The 21,822-nt window shown below is 39.7% G+C and overlaps 5 protein-coding genes across 12 annotated transcripts; 4 read left to right on the top strand and 1 right to left on the bottom strand.

Annotated features, from left to right (window-relative positions):
• The first annotated feature begins 147 nt into the window (after positions 1-147).
• LOC136782339 (ribosome biogenesis protein BOP1 homolog) lies at positions 148-3,040 on the top strand. Of its 2 annotated transcripts, XR_010824114.1 has the most exons (8): positions 148-628; positions 703-1,381; positions 1,443-1,652; positions 1,736-2,013; positions 2,090-2,189; positions 2,267-2,462; positions 2,541-2,750; positions 2,834-3,040. XR_010824114.1 is itself a non-coding variant. In XM_066741721.1 (7 exons), the coding sequence occupies exons 1-7, from the start codon at positions 314-316 to the stop codon at positions 2,692-2,694; spliced, it is 1,932 nt and encodes a 643-aa protein (XP_066597818.1). In that variant the 5' UTR covers positions 148-313; the 3' UTR covers positions 2,695-3,039. The 2 variants fall into 2 exon arrangements, 1 of the variants encoding a protein (XP_066597818.1); XM_066741721.1 differs by having other exon boundaries at positions 2,541-3,039.
• On the bottom strand, positions 2,781-7,651 carry LOC136782347 (uncharacterized). Of its 2 annotated transcripts, XM_066741747.1 has the most exons (6): positions 7,586-7,651; positions 7,472-7,518; positions 5,435-5,524; positions 5,071-5,368; positions 4,661-4,984; positions 2,781-4,574 (listed from the first exon to the last, which is right to left on the bottom strand). In XM_066741747.1, exons 4-6 carry the CDS (start codon positions 5,157-5,159, stop codon positions 3,098-3,100), a joined length of 1,890 nt encoding a protein of 629 aa, XP_066597844.1. In that variant the 5' UTR covers positions 5,160-5,368; positions 5,435-5,524; positions 7,472-7,518; positions 7,586-7,651; the 3' UTR covers positions 2,781-3,097. The 2 variants fall into 2 exon arrangements, with proteins under 2 accessions (XP_066597844.1, XP_066597835.1); XM_066741738.1 differs by lacking the exons at positions 7,472-7,518; positions 7,586-7,651 and having other exon boundaries at positions 5,071-5,470.
• LOC136782379 (uncharacterized) lies at positions 5,545-7,660 on the top strand. Its single transcript, XM_066741796.1, has 5 exons — positions 5,545-6,180; positions 6,583-6,647; positions 6,716-7,003; positions 7,074-7,341; positions 7,418-7,660. Exons 1-5 carry the CDS (start codon positions 6,140-6,142, stop codon positions 7,491-7,493), a joined length of 738 nt encoding a protein of 245 aa, XP_066597893.1. The 5' UTR covers positions 5,545-6,139; the 3' UTR covers positions 7,494-7,660.
• A 42-nt stretch (positions 7,661-7,702) lies between these two features.
• On the top strand, positions 7,703-14,892 carry LOC136782358 (zinc finger and BTB domain-containing protein 41-like). Of its 4 annotated transcripts, none has more exons than XM_066741785.1 (7): positions 7,703-7,719; positions 9,564-9,920; positions 10,001-10,135; positions 10,212-10,378; positions 10,446-10,763; positions 10,892-11,132; positions 11,240-14,892. In XM_066741785.1, the coding sequence occupies exons 2-7, from the start codon at positions 9,564-9,566 to the stop codon at positions 11,507-11,509; spliced, it is 1,488 nt and encodes a 495-aa protein (XP_066597882.1). In that variant the 5' UTR covers positions 7,703-7,719; the 3' UTR covers positions 11,510-14,892. The 4 variants fall into 4 exon arrangements, with proteins under 4 accessions (XP_066597882.1, XP_066597865.1, XP_066597856.1 ...); XM_066741768.1 differs by lacking the exon at positions 7,703-7,719 and adding an exon at positions 8,070-8,220 and having other exon boundaries at positions 10,446-10,757; XM_066741759.1 differs by lacking the exon at positions 7,703-7,719 and adding an exon at positions 8,074-8,220.
• Positions 14,893-15,917: 1,025 nt separating this feature from the next.
• On the top strand, positions 15,918-21,740 carry RhoGAP15B (RhoGAP_ARAP and RA_ARAPs domain-containing protein RhoGAP15B). Of its 3 annotated transcripts, none has more exons than XM_066741688.1 (11): positions 15,918-16,253; positions 16,764-18,734; positions 18,818-19,007; positions 19,091-19,214; positions 19,439-19,687; positions 19,768-19,983; positions 20,062-20,480; positions 20,563-20,802; positions 21,056-21,258; positions 21,328-21,369; positions 21,460-21,740. In XM_066741688.1, exons 2-11 carry the CDS (start codon positions 16,897-16,899, stop codon positions 21,596-21,598), a joined length of 3,660 nt encoding a protein of 1,219 aa, XP_066597785.1. In that variant the 5' UTR covers positions 15,918-16,253; positions 16,764-16,896; the 3' UTR covers positions 21,599-21,740. The 3 variants fall into 3 exon arrangements, with proteins under 3 accessions (XP_066597785.1, XP_066597794.1, XP_066597804.1); XM_066741697.1 differs by having other exon boundaries at positions 16,767-18,734; XM_066741707.1 differs by lacking the exons at positions 21,328-21,369; positions 21,460-21,740 and having other exon boundaries at positions 20,567-20,802; positions 21,056-21,195.
• The last annotated feature ends 82 nt before the right edge of the window (positions 21,741-21,822 follow it).

A 21,822-nucleotide genomic window follows, 5' to 3' on the forward strand; every position in this document is an offset into this window, starting at 1 on the left:
AAACTGTACATTCTATGCGCTTTATGCGTGGCTTGGAAATCTTGGAATGCACCCTGTGTCCGGTGTCGGCGTTGGCCGTCGCCAGTGGTCGCCAGTGTCGCCACTAGTTGCCAGTTACCACACTTACCAGTTACCACTCGACGCCGACGGCCGACGCTGGCCAGTCACTCCCGAGATCCCGAGCCGAGTATTTGGTAATGTGGTCACTACCAGAGTCACCACGCGACACATCTTCAATCTCTAACAATATTTATTTATCAATCTTTAACGAGTAATAGCGAATTGAGGACAGTGTCCGGGAAAAAGAGGAAAGATGGCAACTCTATATGAATATGAATATGATACCTCAGATGAAGAAGATATTCGTAACACTGTAGGAAATATTCCAATGAAATGGTATGATGAATATGATCATACTGGATATGATTTGGATGGTAACAAAATTATGAAACCTCAAAAAGGGGATCAGCTTGATAACTTTTTAAAACGTATGGAAGATCCTAACTTTTGGAGAACTATAAAAGATCCACAAACAGGTCAGGATGTTGTATTAACTGATGCTGATATAGAATTAATTACAAGAATTCAAAAACAAAAACTTCCTGATGCTCAATTTGATGAGTATGCTGTAAGTATAAAATTTATGCATTTTCCTTTCTGTTATAAATATTTGATATTTTTATGTTATCTTTCACTTTGTAGCCATGGGTTGAGTGGTTTACTTCTGAAGTAGAAAAAATGCCTTTACGTAAATTTCCAGAGCACAAGCGTTCATTTTTACCATCTAAACCAGAGGCTAGAAAAGTATCAAAATTGGTACATGCTCTAAAAATGGGATGGATCAAATCAACTGCTGAAATGCAAAAAGAACGAGAACAGAAAAATAAGGAACCACAGTTTTATATGCTTTGGCAAAGCGATGATCAAGCTGAAGAAATGCGCCGAATACATAAACATATACCAGCACCAAAAAGACATTTACCAGGACATGCTGAAAGTTATAATCCACCACCTGAATATCTGTTTGACAAAAAAGAATTAAAAGAATGGAATAAGCTAAAAACTACTCCCTGGAAAAGGAAACTCCATTTTATTCCAGAAAAGTATAATTCTTTAAGAGAAGTTCCAGCATACTCAAGATATATTAAAGAAAGATTCCAAAGATGCCTTGATTTATATTTATGTCCCAGAGCTCTCAAAATGAGACTGACAATAGATCCTGAGGTATTAGTACCCCAATTACCTAGTCCAAAAGACTTACAACCATTTCCGACTACTATGTCTATGGTCTTCACTGGTCATACTGATATGGTTAGAAGCATATCTGCTGAACCCTTAGGGCAATATATCGCATCAGGAGGAGATGATATGATGTTAAAAAGTAAGATCAGAAAGTTAATACTGTTTGTTTCATATTAATATTATGTTTAATTTATTTTTAGTCTGGGAAATTGCAACTGGACGTTGTGTGAGAACTGTTCCTTGTGGAGGTGTAATTAGAAGTGTTGCTTGGTGTCCAAATCAGTCAATTTCTCTGATAGCAGTAGCAGCTGATAGAAAAGTTTTATTAATAAATCCTAGGGTTGGTGATCATCTTATCACTTCTAAGACAGATCAATTATTAGAAATACTACCACAGAGTGATATTATAGGTATGATTTAAAACAAATCGTTTACAATTGAAAAAAAAAGCTATAATCAAATTTTATATAAATTCTATAATTCTATATTCTAGTTAGTGAAAGGGTAAAAACTGCTGTACAATGGGAACAACCTGAAGGTGATAGTATCGAGAAGGGAATAAGAATTATCATAAACCATTTCAAACTTGTTAAGCAGGTTACTTGGCATGGCAAAGGAGATTATTTTGCTACTGTAATGCCAGATGGTCAAAATAGATCTGTTTTAATAATGCAGTTATCAAAACGAAGATCTCAGCTTCCTTTCAATCGGTCAAAGGGGTTGATTCAATGTGTTTTATTCCATCCAATACGACCTTTCTTGTTCGTTGCTGTAAGTTTGATAAATAAAATTTATTTTCATACAAAATGAATTATGTACATTTTTTTCTATAAAAATTATTTTTTAGACTCAAAGAAATGTACGAGTGTATGACTTAGTAAAACAAGAAATGGTAAAAAAGTTGCTTTCCAATTCCCAGTGGATTTCAACAATGGCTATACACCCAGGTATCATTTGTTACAATATTTTTTATTAAAAGTTATTTGTTAGGTAAATATTAATTGAAATGAAATGTTTATTTCAGGTGGTGATAATGTACTAGTAGGAACTTACGATCGAAAAATGTTATGGTTTGATCTTGATTTAAGCACAAAACCATATCAGACTTTAAGATTACATGGAACAGGCGTAAGAGGAGTAGCATTTCACAAAAGATATCCTCTTTTTGCTTCTGGTGCTGATGACAGGGGTCTTATAGTATCTCACGGGATGGTTTATAAGTAAGAATTTAAAAAGATGAACAAATATTATATAAGATATTTGTATTATGGAATTTTTAACATTTTTGACTTTTCTAGTGATTTGCTGCAAAATCCATTAATTGTTCCACTAAAAAGATTATGCAACCATGAAGCCTTTAATGACTTTGGAATTTTGGATGTTATGTTTCATCCTATACAGCCTTATGTATTTTCCGCTGGAGCAGACTCTACAATCAGGATGTATACTTAGTTTTAACTGTATCAATTGTATATTAATTATACAAATTTTTTAACAACTGTTATAAGGTACTTTTTTATATGATAGTACACAGAATATAGAGATCTAATTTTCTTTTATTACTAGAAACATAATTTTATTAAACAAATAGGAACTTCTATGACGTGTACATCTACTATTACATACAAAGCTTGTAAAAAAATTATTACAATCACATAACAACATACAGTATAAATATACAACGTTATGTTTAATTAACTATGACCTTTTCTACTACTCAATTGTTGAGATGCACTGTGGAAGTACCAGGATTAAAAATAAAGAAAAAGTCGTGCTGGGTAATTAAGAGGGTAGCTACTAAATTAATATATATATATATATATATTGATGTATAATAAAAAGAAATGAAAGAACTTTAGGTCTGAGGAGAATGACCTAAGCACTGCCATTCTGGCTCTCCGCATTCACAAGTACGACCTGCATGTCTTATTTGGAAAACTGTGACTATACCTCTGTTATCATCAAACTTACAAGTTATATGCAAATCGTGAATTAAGAATGTATAAAATTGATTACCCCATCTTTGCCTCAAATATACTGATCTTGGATCTTCGCGTAATACACTTTCTATTGCATATTTTTGTTCATTAGCTTTATCTTCCAAAATTTCATTCAATTGAGCCAAAGCTCTATCATTAAATACTACGGATAATGCCCCTATTCGCGTTTGCGATATCCAATCTGGAACTCTAACTTCTGAGAAATTTGTCTCTGATCGAATTGGTCCATTTCTTAATTCAGTAGAAGGTGCTAAGTGTTCATCCACACCATCCATAGAAGTAATGTTAGATACACTTCTTGCAAGTTGAATATTGGAAAAAGTTTGGGAAGAGTTTATCCCTTGAGATTCATATCCTTCTTCTCCATCTGGCGCTTCACGAATACCCATTCGTATTGGAGAGTTATCAATTCTAGAATGTAAAACACGATTATGAGTTAAATCCAGATCAGTTCCGCAAATTGTATTTGGACCATCTGCTCCGTCCAAAAGTCGAGAGTTGCGTGACACATGAATATCTGCATTATTTGCCGCTCTCAGGGTATTTACAGATTCCTCAATATTTGGTTCATTTATGTTCATATTCTGCAATACATTTCTGACACTGTTGCTTGCAGATTCTAAATCGGAATTAGCAGTTTCTTCCCTAGAATGGAAAGTACTAAACGATTGATTTATGTTTGGTGATATGTTATGAATTATATCTGGAATTCTGGGCAAAGTATTATTTGAGTCACTTTCAAAAGAATCATTATTAACAAGAGTATCATCTGGGAATTGCAAATAGTGTCTTGAATTATTGTAATCCTCAAAATTTGGATTAGCTTCAAATTCCTCTGCTTGTAATCTTAATGCAATTTCTTCGTCCCTTGATATATCTGTATTTTCAATTACTTCATTAACCCCATTCCTAAAAAATGATTCAGAAATCATTCGAGATCTGTCATTCAAGCTAATTATTGCAGTAGAGTCAAGCCTTTGATTCCTAAATGATGCTTCATTAAGAGTTACATCTATACTTTCATAGATATCTGTATTATTTAGATTTGACTCTACATAAGAATTACTTAATATTTCTATATTTGTTGGATTATCATAGACTGGTATGTAAGGTTTTATATCTAAAACCGGAGTTTGGTCTACCATATCAACTCCCTCAAAATAAATAGTACAATTTTCAATCTTTACAATTTTTACAAGACTTAGACCAATGGGACATGGACGATGAGGGGAGCGTGTAGAGAAAACCCCTATTCTACAACCATTTAATCTAGGTGGTGCTACTTTTGCACGGACATGCTTTGCATCATTTTTATGAAAATGAAACAAGATCCTATAAATTAAAGCAACATTAATAAATTTTTTTCCTGATTGAACAGAATAAATTATAGATAAGTTTTATGTAGAATGAAAGTTTACCACATATGTGAAAAACCATGTAATCCCTCTAAAGCATGATCAGGGTTTGTAAATATAGAATTATGAAACACAATTTTTCCTGGAGCTTTCTCACAAATACTGGGTTGTCTAGGTGTTCCTCTTTTTTTTGGAAAACATGTGGAAATAATACCAATAGGTTTCAGATGTATAGTATCATCGTTAAAGCTAGTGCTGGGTTTAACTTCATCAGGTATTGTTTCTGCAGACTTGAACATGGTAATTTCACCAGTCTTCAATTCTAGAATGCTTTTTATATTTTCAATATCTTTTTCATGTATATATTTTAAGCTTTTTATTTGCTGTCTGTACATGGAACAAAAAGAAATCATTGATTATTAATAAACTTTTTTGTGCAACATATACAATATTCCAAGAACATATGATAATACCTTAAATTATTAATTTCTTTCCTTGCTGTGTTCAGTTGAGTTAATAAATATTGTACATTTGAATCAGAATTTTGACAAACTGAATCCATATTTATTCTGGCCAGATAATTCACTTGTTAATTATAGTTGATAAAACGGAACAATATAGCCAAGATATTATATGAATGAAATTTTTTAGAGTACAGAAAAGAATTTAAAATTATTTTGTATAGTATACTATTGTATGACAAGAAGGCCAAGGAGCTCGTTCGATGACGTTCATTTTTTAAAACCACATTTCAAGAAGTATGTTTTTACCCTGCAAAATTTGCAAATTGACGTTTATCGAACAATGAACATTTTGCCCCGTTTTTTTTAACATTACCAGCACGGCAGCACTAGCTGCCTATGTATATCGATGTAGTCGTGGTGGAGCTGTGTGTGAGCCTGTGTCGTATGTGTGTATGTACATACTCTACAATACATAGCTATGTATAGTGACTTTAGTGACTTTGCCATGATGGTTACGAATGATAATACATTAAACATAAGGTCTGTTCTCGTTGGCCTACACTTTTAATAACACTTTCTAAAATTTCCGTATTTCTGTCTTTGTCCATTGTAATAAATAAGTTGATACCCTAAAAAGTGCACAAAGTGTAAAAAGTGTAGGCAACGAGAACAGACCTATACATTACTACAATTGAGAAAGTGCTGAGTTAAATTGTCCGATTTATTTTTTTACGAGTGGTAGCAGCGGTATGTACATAATACATTTTGGAACTTTGGATTACTTTGGAAAAAGAAAATTATGATTTTCCATTCGTTGAGAAGAGAATAAATGACCCGTGGGTTTACAAATCAAAAAGTAATTCAGCATTACAGTTGGTAGCCCTAGTTAATTTTAACTTGAGCGGAATGAGCCGTTGAGTGACTTGAGTGGTCGGTCGGTAGTTGGTACCGGCTCTTAAGAATTCATTTAAATTATTTATTGCACAAGCATAGTCATAGTTGTAACACAGTATTAAATGTACTAAATATATATATGTAAAGAATAATAGATACAAATAAATCACTCAAGAATTTCAAGATGCAAAAGCCGTCTTTGAGTAAATCAAATAATATCAAAAGGTATTTACTGTCTAAATATAATTGAAGAGTTTTAAAGCAAATCAGAATAAAACCATTTTATGAAAACGTCTATAAGTGAAAATTATCAACTAACTCATTAAGTAAAAATTGTGGGCCAATAGACACGAGTCTGAACCCATACCAAGAAGGAGAAAAAAAAACTAATTAAAATACATCCTATAACAATAACTGGTTCTTAATAAAATGGAATAAGTAAAGTTTAATAATTTCATTTTGCTGAAAATTACTCAATTTAAATGATTTACTTTAACAGACTATAATTGATAACAGCAACTAATACACATTTTAATAAAAATGGATTTAATTGGTTTTGCTCGAAAGCTCTTCAAAATAAAGTTAAAAGAAATCAATGATTTAGATAAATTAAAAATATTCTTTTAGAAATCCATCTCACTTCTCGAGACAGAGATCTACAATGAGCCCTTTGGATTTTTCTCACTTGCAAAGTAAATATACTTTAATGAAGACAAAATTATAATATTAGCTAATTGACTAATAAACATCATATTTATAGATATTCATGGAAGGCATGGAAGCACCTCTGTAGATAGTGAAAATGACTATATAGATCTTGGATTGGAGTATGCAAATTATTTGCAAGCAGAAATGGAAGCTGTTTTAATGAATGAAGAAGTTAAACAAGAATCAGATGTAGCCATCAGTAACTTGGCTAAAATGAGTCAGGAATATGATCTTGTTCAAGATAAATTATTGGCAGTTAAAAACAGAAAAACTGATGTAATAAATTTATCGAATTTGCAAAATGAAGCAGATAAACAGCTTGCAATAATACAAAACAATTGTAAATAATCAGTGTGATGGCGATCATTTACTTTACGAATGATAAAGAAAATCATATATTTATGTTTCAGCTATGAAGATTAATTCAGAAGCCCAAGAAATTTTATCTAAATTATATGTTAGTTTGAGAGATTTGGATGTGTTGAAATGTAAAAACGTTATTTTACCGACGCACCAGGAGGAATGGTATGAGTGGAGGAATTCTGTGGTTGAATGTAAAAATAAATTAAGATGTGTAATGGAACTAATTGGTGAACGAGGAAACGATTACAATGAAATATATGAAAAATTAAAGGGAATTCTAGAAACATTTTCTAGCATAGAAGATCAGCAAGAAATGTATGCGAAGAAAAGATTATTTTAAGAAAAGTACTGTATAATAGAATTTTCAACTAATTTACAATTATGTTTTTAGGTTTGAAAAAGCTTTAAGTGATTTTCAAGTGTCTGTATTAAAAAATGCTTCTACATCTCTATCTCTCAGTCCTTGAAAGTACTCGAAGAAAGCTGTAGTTCCTGAAGAATATACAATATTTGTTTATTGCATTTGTAAATGATATTTTCTATAAATATAATTTCATACTTTTCTACTGTAGATTTTCTATTTCTGTCGCGTTGTGAGAGAAATCGTGATAAATGAAGAAGCCTATTGCTTCCTCCCGTTATGAGATGAGCAAGACAACTAGTACGTACGAGAAGGAGACGCATGTGAAAAAGGTAAAAAAAAGAAGTCTATTAAATGGATTTTGGATGGTGACACCCTCTGCCAGTGAATCGCAGAAACAGGCAGAAGCGAAGAGCAGGCAGGCAGATTCGGATTGGTGAAATTTTGCTCTTCATCTACGCATGACCGCGACCTCGCCATATTTAATTTCTCGCAAATTTTGCCAGCAAATGCAATAGTAAAAATAAGATGAACCGTATTCGTAATTAGAAGAAAACGAAAGGTTCTGCACGCATGAATAAAGAAGTCAGCTAAAGGAATTTATAGGGAGAGAAACATTTTGGTCGGCTATTGAGCGGGACATGCGGATGGGTATAAGCGCAGAGAGACCCCGCGGATTTTTCTTGGCGCGCGCGATTTTATTCTGCGCATGGAAAGCAATTTTGCCCAATCATAAATAGGGCTATTGTGGGGGGATGGTGTATGCTGCTGGTGCATTTCATACATCCGAGTGTAATGGTAACCAGATAGAGGCGTCGCGGGGCTATTGGCCGGTTAGCACGTAAATACTATAATTTCGAGTAGCTTTAAAAACCACTGAAATTTTCGTCTACTTTCCATTTTATCGTTTCGCACTGGTCCTCGTGACTGCAACGTGTGCTAAACGCGTCATGTGACTGCGTACGTTCCTCGGATTTTTTGTTCATCTCGGTTACGTGCAAATCACGTTAAACGATCGGCTGGAAAATTCGTTTTATTGAAATTGCTTTGAGATGCTGGGGAGACGTGAGATTTTGTGCACGTATGAAGAAAGAAGGTTGTCGTGCGAGTGTGATCTGTGACGTCAGTGGTTCTATCGGATGTCACCTGTCAAACCGACGTATCCTCCTCGCCTTACCTCCCAAGGCCCCTCTGGGAAGCGTCGACATTTCTAGCCCTTCTCTCTCTCTCTCTCTCTCTCTCTCTCTCTCTCTCTCTCTCTTTCTCTCTCCCTCCCTAAATTCCTCACCCTTTCCCGTGCATACCCACCAGCACCCCTCCGCTCGTTTTCCAGCATACTTCCTGCTTCTGATCCTCTGCCACCATTTAGCCTTCCCCCACCACTCGGATGGACCAGTACCACCACCCACGCGCACTCGACGCGAGCTAGCCAAGAACGGAGGGAGAGGAGGAGAAGGAGGACGACTGTACCGTGGCCTGCGTGTGTCTGTGGCTCGCTGCTCTCCCGGCTTTTTACCCTCTTTTCCTCTCCCCGTCCATCCCCTCTCCTTTCTCACTGCTGCTGCTGCTGCTGCTGTGACGACCGCAGACACAAAAACAATAACAAATCGATTCGCGAGGGCAATAGGAAGGGGTCAGCAGGGAGGACGCCGAGGACGCATCGCGGGTACAGAGGGGAGGAGCTCCTCTCTCGCTGTCCTACTCCTAGCAGCTTCCTTTCGCTCGCTTCCTCTTTACTAGATATTGTACAGCCAGCGATATGCTAAAGTATGCATGCACGCAAGGACCCGTCCCCGATGCTCGGGAATCTCGCGAGTTCGAGCACGGCGCGCATCCTCCTCTACTTTTTCTTATTCCTCTTCTTTTCTCGCATTCACTTTCTCATCTTCTCCCACAATACCCTAATTGTGAGATCGATTTTTCGAAAGCCACACACACACACATACACACGCAAGCAATTAATGCGATTCCATGCTTAAAGAATTAACATATTTCGCATATATAGCCGAGCGTTGCGTTGTTGGATTCTGGATTGCAGTGAGAAGAGTACTTGTAGAATGAATCGAACCGATTCGACGACGGAAACGCGTGCGGAACGGTGATGGAAAGAACGAAAGCCCCCATGCAGGCTGTATATAGCTAGGAAAGTGGAAAGATCGTTGATGAATTTTCACAGATGGAATATGGGATCTGGAGTCTGCAGGTCGCGGGTGGACTTTGGGGCGACCCGCGTCTCGCTCGGAGACAACCTATTTTGCCTCCAGGAACGACACAGATTTTGCCGAGGGCCTCCTTCAATCTAAACGGTTTCCAGCGTCAGGAGGACATGGTACCCCTACCACTCACCACCACCGGGCCCATCGATTATGGACCCATGGAACTCGTCAAACGCTCCTCTTCGTCCTCCTCCACCACCTCCTCATCCTCCACCACTTCAACCTCATCGAATGCCTCTTCCGCGAAAGAGGGGGCCCAGAAGAAGGACGACAACGAAGAAAACATCGAAAAGCAGGACGATGCAAACGACAACAAGGTAAAATTCATTCTGGAAAATCTGTCTTTTTCACTACTCATTGCTCACTGATCTTATACAAGTATATAATTTCTCGTTAGAGCTTGGCGCGAAACGAGAGCAATTACAACGAAGAAGAAGCGGAGGAAAGCGAGGCCGGAAGTACTACTAGCTCGGCGAACGATAATTTGTCAAGAAAACTTCTGGATCCTCTGTCTTGCTTTGGCCTTGATAAGGTATAGTATAAATACGGATGATTTTAAATACAAGTTGGAAGAATTGGTCACGCGGTCGTTTCGGTTATACCCACAGGAAGAGACAGTGGCGCCAGTTTTGAGCGGATGGGTCCTCGGTGCTTACACGGCGATGCTTGGAAGACTGTCGGCTGCGACCGCAGCCCTCGAAGCCACGGAACTTCCAGTGATACCATCCGAGAGTGATTCCGAGAGCGAAAGCGAGCACTCGTCCTACACGGAAAGGTCAGATGTGTTCTTAGGTGAATCTCTTGGATAGCGAATACTGATGAGATTTGATTATGAAAAAAAGGTCGTCGAGGGGTAGCGGTCGAGAGGCTACCGGCGTTGATCGTGGTGGCGGAGGTGGAGGTTATTCCTGTGGTTCCTGCGACATTGTAGCACCGACAAGGCCAGCTTTGAGGAAGCACATAGCTGATTGCCATCCGGCAGCTTTATCGGCCATGGAATGCGTCCAAGTCATCAACGACAAAACATGTCCGTCCTCCGGTTGTGACTTTACGACTAGCAGCAGGTGCGAATTGGAGACTCACGTGGCTGCACATGTGGCTCAGGGGATGACTCCCACCGGGAAGAAGCGTAGCTTGGCTTTGCAACGCGTCAGGTATAGGTACTCGTAAATTTCTCCATTTCTTTATAACCAATCTGCATGTACCACCTTGAATTCTACTGACCGCTTTGGACATCCGGGGTTTGTCCCGCCTCCCCCCCCCCTCCCCACCCTATCACCTTTTTCAGGTACGAAAGGGAGGAATACAGATGCACCCTGTGCTCGTACGCCTGCACCATCGAGAAGGCCTTTCAGAGACACCTGAGGGCCCACGCGAGAGGATCCGCACCGGAGACCAGAGTGAGCTGTGCAGTCTGCGGTGCGGACCGATCCTCGGAGGTAGATCTCAGCAGGCATATGCGAAGGCATCGGGACGATCGATATTTTTGTTGCGATATATGTATCTTTCGCACGGTCCAGTTGAAGAAGGTAAGTTGTACTTGTGCACGTTTAATATAAGGCGATGAAATGTGCGAGGAAAGCACGATTGCCGCTTTCCACGGATTATTCAGCAATTGATCCCTTTTGTATTTTAGTTGATTCAACATCGACGAATGCACACTGGAGAAAAGCCGCATCTATGTCCACATTGCGCCTATAGGAGCGCCAGACGGGATAATCTGCGCAGCCACGTTAGGCGAGTACACAAGAAGGAGAATCTCTATTGCGACACCTTCAGCCCTCGAGGCATGCTGATAACGCCAATGATTAACAAGGAAGCGGAGAGCTTGGCGCAAAGCCCATCGCCGTCTCCGTCGCACACGCAGTCGCCCTCACCATCCTCCAATCACGACTCGACGAATTAGCAAAATCGCGCATAAGCATGCATGCTTCTCCTAATTTAGTCAATGAGCGATCTCTACGTCGCGGTCCTGATTTCGTTCCATTTTATCATCGCGGAGATGGCTGTGAAGATTGAGAAATCACTAGTTAGCTGTGCTAGAAAACAGTATTTCCACCCGTGCATGTATTATTATTATATATGTATACTGAACTGCGCGAATGGTGCTAGATTCTTAGACTGGGAATTAAATGAGAAAGACTGATAGGATTTGTGGCGCGGCATTATTTTCGTCACAACTAGCCTAAATGAATTCTTCTTTATTGTATGCGTTATACGGGTGGTTTTAGCCATTCTATACCTTATATACTTCTTCTCCACGATTCTCCAATTAATCGCTATTGTAAATTATTATTGTTGCCGTTGCTACGTTAAGATCGCAATTTTAAAGAAAAGATTCGACTGAGCGTCGACGATTATTAAACGTACATACGTAGTATACGTTTTTTCTCTTTAAAATCGAAGACCGTCCCTTTTTGCGATGATCCTTCGACCCTGAGGGGTTGGAGAAACGAAGCCAATACTTACTACTATTACTTAATATAACATGAATGTGCGTCAATTTTTAATGTACCATACTACGTTCTAGATAAGGATTTGTAGAGAATGTCGAGAGAATGTGAGGTAGCGTGTCTGTGAGATAACCGAGAGAACGTGAGTGAGAGAGTACTCTACTGCAGTACTGGCACGGAGTTGCAAAACAAACGAAGAAGAGTAAAGTGAACAAAATTGCAGCTGCCACATGACGTCGCGATTATTTTTCTCATTCGAACGCTTATACTGTATTTACCTAACACACTTATACCGACGGGATCTGTACAGTACATATACTTTCTTGCTTTTGATATATATTGTATTTGAATGATATTTTATATTCACGAGCGTTTATTGCGATGGCGAAGAGCCATTAACAGAAACTTTTTATATGAATGATTTTACATATATGTAAAACTATAGTGCAGCCCAATTGGCGACGGTCCATTATTGCATGATAAAAGCCACAAGGAGGATCATCGTTTTCTCTATATACATATAGGTTTCCCTTACTTTTTCGTCTCATACACAATAATTCCATTACCTGCGCCGCTCCTCTGACTCTGTGATAAGCTCAAACTTGTTGCTCCTTCTCACGAAAACAAGAAGGGAGCTGCTCGCGTATCTGAAGATTCTCTATTTTTGATAATCATTTCTCCGAAATGTTTCGTATATACGTGTACCAGAGTTCTTTACCGTATCTCTCTTATTTTTAAAACTCTTCTCTTTGTCCTAACCCAAGTTTTCCAAAGATCGGTATGAAACGTGGATCCTCCTCGTGCCTCGATTAATATAGTTTATTGCCGTTATGTCTTATATTAGTGCAACTAGTGCGTGTACGGTGCATACGTAAAATAATATTAGCCAATTATTGTAACGAATTCATTGCGAGGAGGAATCGTGCCATCGATAAGAGCGGGGAAACCGAATGTTTAAAGAAGCGTAAAGAATAAGTAGAGGCTGGGGTCTTTGACGCGACGAGGATCCCGGGAGCTGCATTGATTGGCGAAGCCATCGATTTCAATGACAATTCGCGCCAATTCGATCTAGTTGTTGCGATCTTTTAATTGTTGAATTTTTGCTGTAGACATAAGTGTCTTAACGTACATCTTATATAGTATAAACTACACGGTAATATATTCTATATTAATGTTTCCTATTACATAACGATAGAGATGAACGTGAAATCTCGTGAAACGTTCGCGAGACTGACGGGATACGTTTGTTTGTGTTTCTGGCGATTTGGCGATCCTCCGAAAGCTCGACAGAGGGATGCGGAAAATGCAATAATATACAGAAGCAAGGGTAGAGCTAGTAGATCGAGGAGCTTTTCATAGGATCGCTGCCAAAGCGTCTTAAAAATTAATACAATCTAAATGTGATATATATATATATATATATATAATATAGTATAATATATATAATATATTTGCTATTGAATAATAATGTGACTATTATAAATATATTAAGATAATATTATTATCGATTTAACGCGAATCGTAACAAGTCACACTCGAATTCTGTCCATACATGCGATATACTATATTTTGGCGGGGTTGGTAATTAGCGGCTCTTGTCTAAAGGGGAAGCTCTTTATAGGGATCGTACAATAAAAATCAGCGTTCGAGTACTTTTTTGCCCTGTCCGATCGCACTTTTCACGCAATTACGATTTGCTTGACGAAGAAAATAAGACTCGTGTGTTCTATGCATATTATAGTTGTACGTTTATGTGCGTGTGGATGTACTAAAATTTTTTTCTCTTCTACTCTCTCTTTCTCTCCCTTCCCTCTCTATTGAATCGTTGTCTCCTTTGCGACTCGCTTTAATCTCGCGCCATTCATCGAAACAATTACGCGAGAGTAGAGCGAATCGCGATAAACAAACGTTTGTACGTTACTTATTATTCTCTCTCTCTCTCTCTCTCTCTCTCTCTCTCTCTCTCTCTCTCAACCCTCCCCTCCCCTCCCCCCTCTCGTCCCATACTTCTGTGTTCTGACTGTATACCTAATATAATAGTTATAACGACATGATCGTTCCTCACTTGCGCGTCCACGTATTTTAGCTCGAAACGCACGTGTTCACAATCGTCAAGAATGGTCGTAATTCTATTTTACTGTCGCGAAACTAGAAAAATATCAGGACTGCTCTACTTTGCTCAATTCTCAATTGCTCCTCGCGAGATTTTACTCTTACGACCATTGTCAGCTTTTAGCGCGACGTTTTTGCAATCTTTCTCTTTCAATCTCTATCTCTATCTGTCCCTACCATCCCCCCTCCTCCCCTTATCCCACTATCTTTCCAATTTTATCAACGATTGCAAATCGTTCGTGGCGTCTACGTATACGGATTTGACGAATTTGTACACGTAACGGTATAGATGGGATGAAAAACGAAGGATATATGGCAAGAAAACACGCCCAATGCGAGACGATCATTTTATGAAACTAATAAGGGAAAGATATTTCATTAAATAAACTTGTCGTCGCCAATGTGATTTAAGATAGTAGAGACAGCACCAAAGTGTAGGTGCAACTGACGCAATCCACGAAAAACTGTCCATAGAGGATCGATCCTGATGATGGGTCGCTTTCAGATTGACCTCGAGGTCATTGACCTTTCAATTGTTGTTACGAACGTGGCCTTTCCGAAGCTGTCGATGAAGATTAGCAAAAAGCTTCGAGAGACAGGAGCGTTTAGCTTGTGCACCTACACCTATACGGAGCTTTCGTCGAGGAAACGTTTACCTGTTTGTATAGCCAGGCTCACTATTTGACTCTGGTCTAATAAGCTCTTAATAAAAGTTTCATTGAGAATAATATATACATGCATATATATATATATATATACATGTGCCCTTGTGTATTACGTTACATTTCTTTATACAATATTTTATCTCTTTCAAACACAGCACACTATATACCAGATCATTTTTTCCTTCTCATCAGCACGCTGATTAGATTACAACGATGTCCAATTTCAGCTTTTATCCAGCGTCGCAGTTCACTCTGAAAATACAAATTGTTGCACTTTAAAACATTATTTTAAATGACTTTGTTACAGTATTCTCAAAGCGACATATTGGAGTATCGTTAGAAATTTTAATCATTTTGTCTTGTAAGATTTGCTAGATTCGTGCGAGATAGAATGATTCCTATGTAATTATTTCATACATATACTTGCGTTAGAGCTGCACGTTGCGTATAGCATCACAGTATACACATATCAAGCCCATGACTCATTAATAGCCACTTGGCATAACTTACGATCGGCAATACAATCTTTCCCACACTTTTGTAAAACCTGAAAATTTGCTCTGGGCACGCGGATTCGTGTGGGAAAGAACCACTTGGGCGATCTTGTTCATGGCTTGATTCATCACCCTCTCCCCCCCCCCTCCTTGTTGTACAAAAAATTTGTCAACTAATGACTTTCTGCATCGATTCAGCAGGAAAATTATGCTCAATTTGCATGTGATCGTATTGACAAAAATTAGTCAGAAAATTGTACTCTAAATAAAAAGAGGAGGATATTTAATATTCCAAGAGAATAATTATGATCGATGAGATTTAAAGACTAGCTGGTATAGTAGGTATTTGTAGCAGGCCTTAGGCCAGTTTAGTTCAGTTCGGATCAGTTGTGTTCTGCAGGGTATATATGCGTTCCTACTCGAGTGGGGATGGCTGACTGTTTCGTGTGGGAGGAGAGAACGGGAACGCCGTACGAAGATAGAAGAGAGAGAGAGTGAGTGACGAAGAGGGAGGGACGAGGAGAAGGGGGGAGGGAGGGGGGAGCCTCTTTTTCAGTTGCCAGTTGCCACTGCCAGTGCGCCAAAGACGCTCGACTATCGCCGTGGAAAACTGTCAAGCATACGATAAGTTCAGCAGATGCTTTGTTATCTTATCACCACGCGACATAGTAGAACCCGAGTCGAAAGTATGATCGTGACGTCATTCATTCCTCTTCGGATTGACGTAAAATGAAAAGTACGAATGGTTAATAGTGAAAATCATCAGTTTTCACGTGTAGAAGCAACAGGCTGGCAGACGCAGGCGGTCAGAGACAGTAAATGTGGCGACGCGTGTCAGTCGAGTCGACTGGCGCACTCTACACCAATCGGTTCGGTAGTTTTATCGAACTCAATTGGTGCAAGCGATAATTGACATACTCCGACAGGTGAGTTCCATGAACCCGTACCGATCAAATGAGCCCACTCACTCATCCTTTGTACACTTATAAGCCTTTGTATACTTTACAGCTTTGTCCCCGCAACGTACTATTCATCTACGTCACTCTCCCGTATCCGTATTATAATTACTCTAGCGCCAGAAACGTGTTTGACACGTTTCGAATATCCCAGAAATGTTCTAGGAATGTCCCTGATACGTTCCAGCGTTTTCTCTCAATTTTACACAGCAGCGTCTATTTTTACACAAACGTCTGCTCATCCTAAAGCAGCCATCGAGCTTCTGCCAGATGATACGCGCCAATTGGATTGACTTTACCAACTACTACTCGCATTTTTCAATTTCTACATCCCTCCCCTCTTCTTACATGTACACATACGATTGCACAGAATAACGCCACTGTTAAAATCCAACGTAGCTTTTTGCCCTCCGCGCTAACGTCCAAAGCTGATCAGCTGATCAACTGAATCATTCAGTCGGGTTTCTTTGTTCATTCCAGCAGAGAGAGATTCGCCGGATCCTCGCGGATGAGTCACGTGTGTATCTATAGGCGTGCACCTTTGGCATCGGAGCATCGGACGAGATGAGAGTCGTGCAGAGTCTTTGAGTGGAATCCTCCGAGTATTTTCAAAATGGAGGTAAAGCCGGTACCAAAACCAAGATCGATGGTCGCGGATCGACCGGTTCCGGCACCAAGGACCATCCCTCCATCGGTAGAACCGGATCGTTCCAGGAGCACCAGCGAATCCAGCCAATCGGAACGATCCGACGAGTCCAGATCGACTTCCGGCGAATCCAGGATGAATGCAGAATTTTTTCGCAGCTTGAGCAGTAGTTCGCGACAATTGAAGGACGAGATCTCAGAGAAGATGACGGTGAAAGGTAGAGCTGTGATATCGAGCACGAGAAACGCTAGTATTCGATTGGAAAAATCGGTTAAAAATCTCTTGACGAGGAGGCTCACGTCGATCCATCAGGAGCAGGATACGAGGAAGGTGAAGGATCCAGTGGAAGATGACAGATGCGTGTCGATGCCGGGTAACGATATCTTCAGTAGTATCTCATTTTACAGTCCTCTGAACTCAAACTTGAAGAGTATGAGGAACGAAGAGGATCTTAGCGAAAGTAAAAACAGCCCACCTCCTCCAGTGTATCCTCCACCACCGTTACCAGACGAATCCATTTACGACGAGCTACAATCGGTGGCTTCCGGAAGCAGCGGAAGGTACGACACCTTGAGCTCTGTCGTATCCGATAAAATTGGTCTGGACGACAGTTTAGATTTAGCGAGGACCTTAAAAATCCAGGACATGGAGTTTTCAGAGGGTAAGGAATTAGAGGGCACTGATTCTGAGAGATTATCGAGGTCGGATTCCTGGACGTTCTACGACGCAGGAAGTAGAAGGACCTCGTCGAATCTCAGTGAAGCTTCAGTGCAGAATTCTTTGTACGAGAATTGGAGACCAAGGAAGGTCGGCGAGGAGAAGGTCAGCGAAGATGATGTTACAAGACAGAAGAGCACAAAGTCATTGCTATTTGAGTTTGATCCGTTCGCCAGGACATCTGAAGATAGTCTGTACAGTAATTACGAGAATAATGATTTGATGCTTCTGGAAGCTTTATTGGCTACTAGCGATACTCCCAGTAGTGCTGGCAGCATTGTTGATCCTCTGGAAGTTGAAGAACGAGACGAGCAAGAGGTCCTCGAGGAGGAAGCTGTGGTAGTCGAAAATCGTGAAGATCAAGAAGGCCGTGAAGACTTGGAGGAAGATGACGAAGAGCAGGAGGGCGAGATAGATAATGTGACAATGGAAGGTAAGAGCCCTCCGGAACCACCAAAAAGGTTCGACTCGTTGCCGAAGAACGAGTATGACCAAGTGGAATTTGTGGAGGAACCGGATAAGCAAACTCCTGCGAAAAATCCAGCTCTCCCACCGAAGCTCGTTCATTTGGCTATGAAGAAGCAGCCTGCAGTTCCTCCTAGAAAGATATCCAGTGCTCAGAGCAAACCTCTAGTGCCTCCAAAAAAAACTTTCAAGGATAATGTGATACAGTCCACTAGTAGTCCTTCTGCAGAAAGAAAATCCACCGAACAAAGATCCAAGGTGAGTGTGATGCAGAAATTGAGGAAGCTCAGCCACGACTCCACTGCCCACGTGATCAGGCCAAATGTAATTAGTTTTGTAAAGAGTGGCAGTAAACTGTTGTCCCGTAATAAAGAGAATCCTGCAAAAGTGAAGACGAGTAAAATGCAAATGCCAAAAGTGAGTCTAAATCATAAACCAACGACCCACAAAGGGGTGGTATACAAGACTGGCGTTGGCATCGAGAGGGCTAAGGACCTCGTGCAGAGGATGACGGTTCTCTTGGACAGAAAGTTGTCGTTTTACGTGGATAAAAATATGTCCACGCTCAAGGAAGCCGTGAATCTTGATTCGATTCATAGTATTCATTTGCTGCAGGACGTCAGGTTTGTAATAGAGGATTCCGATTAATCAATTGTTTCTCTGTGCTTGTATAAGATGAAATCGTATCTGTACGATACATTTGCAGAATGGTCGAAGGTGATACAGTGCATTGTCTGGCAATCAGTGGAGAGGGTCGACCCAGCGTTCATGTTTTATACGCAAAAGGTATCACAGAAAGGAGGATTTGGGCTCAGAGGATCCTCGAGGCATTAACTCCTATTTTCCCTACAAAGTACACAGCAGAGTTTACTAGAGTTGGGTGGGCTTATTTAAAGGTATTCTATTATACTCCTCAAATTGATATACTTATAGTAACAATAGTAGTACCAGAATAGTACTGAAATTATTAATTCGTCAGGAAGGTGTAACCGGTTGTTGGTTCCCGGCTTGGCTGCTTCTTCAGCAAAGAATATTAGTGTATACCAAAACATTAGAGCCTATAGTCTTGGAGCAGATCGATTTGCGAAAAGCACGATGCATCGGTGAGTACCCATTCATCCATCTTACTTAGAGTTTTGTCAACTGGTTAGATTTGATTAAACTGTTTTGCCACGTCTGGCTAGAGTAAGTGATGTTAAATCACCGATTAAATCCCTTCCTCCCTCTTCTTTCAAATAAGGAAGCTCATAAGTCGCAACAAACGCGTAACGTGAAACATTTATCACCACTGTTTTTATTGACGTGTCACGCGCTGATATCGTTTCAGTGCTTCGTGAACAGGAGGGTCCGATTGATTCAAGGTCAACATCGGTAACCGTTCCTGTGGTAGTCGTGGACGCAGGAGGAAGTGGTGCATTACACATCGCTGCACCAGGACAACGAGAAGGACCAGCCTGGGCCCACGCGTTACACCAGGCTGCCACTTACTGCGGTCCCAGTCTCGACCAGCAGCAGCTGACTCAGGATAACGTGCCAGTAATTCTGGAAAAATGCATCAATTTCATTTATGCTCATGGTACGTACATGCAATATTATTCTATCACAAAAATATCTAGCTTCAAACTTCATACCAGTACAGCTTTATCCGTGTTCTAGGAATCATGTCGGAAGGTATTTACAGGCGCAGCGGATCTAGCACCGCAGCTGTTAGGCTCCTGGAAGCTTTCAGAAGAGACGCTTGGGCCACTCAAATCACAAGGGGCTCTTATTCCGAGCACGACGTAGCTACGGTATTGAGGAGATTTCTTCGTGATTTGCCCGAGCCTCTGATCCCCTGCACAATCCATGATCAACTCAATTATCGTACTTCTAGTAAGAGAATTAAAAATCTAAGCATCCTTGGATCAGCGAGGAAAATTACGATATTCAATTTGATCGTTGTGGTTACAGGCAAATCTAACGAGGAAGAGAGAGCAACTGTCTACGCTCGACTCTTGTCGACCTTAAACCCAGTCTCAGCAGCGAGCCTGAGAAAAATTCTAGCCCATCTGCACTGTCTGAGCCAACAGAGTTCCAGGAACTTGATGACGGTGGAAAATTTGTCAGCCTTTTGGGGACCAACTCTGATGCATGTTGGCGAGACTAGTGCTGAAGAATGGAACGGCACGACAAATATAGTCGCTGATCTCATAAGATTATATCCCAAATTGTATCAATTGTCACCAGCAGACCTTGCCAAGGAGGCCAGAATCCTTCAAGTTTTAGAAAGGCACCATGGTTCTAATAATGGACTTCGCGGAGCTCCTTCTGGAGACCTCAAAATCTGGATTTACATCTTATCTAAAGATGGCCAATGTGTTAATGTCACTGTAAGAGAGATATATCACTGCATAAATTTTACACTACTTTAATTAAGTTATGTTACAGTAAGCATGATGTGATTTTTACCAGATAGGACCTCAAAAAACCGCTTTTGATGTTTGCAAAGAATTGGCGGACAAGAGTAACCTTCCTCCTCATGAATTGTGCTTGGAAGAATACGCACTTTCCGGTGCTCTGGAACGTCCACTGCATCACAGCGAACGAGTTCTCGAAACCGTGGCAAAATGGGGCTATTGGGATCCCGATGACAGAAAGGACAACGTTTTGATCCTGAAAAAAGACAGGCTGTACAAGGACATCGTACCATTGGTAAATTCTCCGTGTGAATTTCTGTTAGCATGGAGATGATGAGTCAGGGCGGAAGAAAGATCTCCATTTTGCTCGTAACGAAAACAGGATGTAGCTTAATTGGGCTTGACTAGTTCCCTTTTTCTTTCTCATCTGCATCCACATTGTTTATATCGCCTTGCCTCGTCCACTTCGTTCAGTACTTTATCTCGTTACTTTCAATTACAACAATGTAATAATTTATGTTTTATCTCTGGAATCTGTAAACAATCAGGTTAAGCCTCCAATGACCATATCAGGAGAATTGAAATTTGCTGATACAAAGTCAAAGAATTTTAAAACCTACCTCTTTGAATTTAGTCAAGCTAAGCTTTGTTGCTACAAAGACAAAGCATGCTCCGTTAAAATACACGAGTGGAGAATAGAGGATATTGCGTGGTACTTGGGTCATGAGTCAAAAAGAAATCCACAAATGGGGTAAATATTTGTCTACGAAGAATCAAACCCTGTACAACTATACTAATGGTAACTTTAAATCGTTTGCAGGTGGTCCATAACTTTTATAGTAAAAAATAACAAACCAACGAGGTATTAATTTCTATAAAAAAAAATAGACCTTTCTTCTATCTGTGTTTGTTTCTTCTTTCAACGTGACATTTTTTTTTCTAAAAATTTTAGATGTAAGGACAATCCGTTCTTTGGATATACGTTAGCTGGAGCATCAAAGGATGAACAATATAGGTGGCTGGCAGCAATGCTTTTCGGAGAATATCAATTGAACTTACGACCATCTGCTGTAAATTTAATGGATCCATAATATCATATAATATTCTTTAAAATATAACTAAATAGAGAGCTATGTTACATGATGGATATACATTTATACCGCGTACCTACAATGTTTATTCCCAATGAAACGATTGATCCACTTATTGGTAAACCTTTTGGTAAAAATCTAATTGAATTTAATTTTCTTTAGTTTATCACCTTTTAACCAAACGGAGAAATTTACCATGGACTTAGAACAATCGACTTTAAGTA

The sequence above is a fragment of the Prorops nasuta genome, unplaced genomic scaffold, assembly GCF_024137725.1.
Source record: "Prorops nasuta isolate Cenicafe-Biocafe unplaced genomic scaffold, Cenicafe_Pnas_1.2 PNAS00002, whole genome shotgun sequence".
Classification (NCBI taxonomy): Eukaryota; Metazoa; Arthropoda; class Insecta; order Hymenoptera; family Bethylidae; genus Prorops; species Prorops nasuta.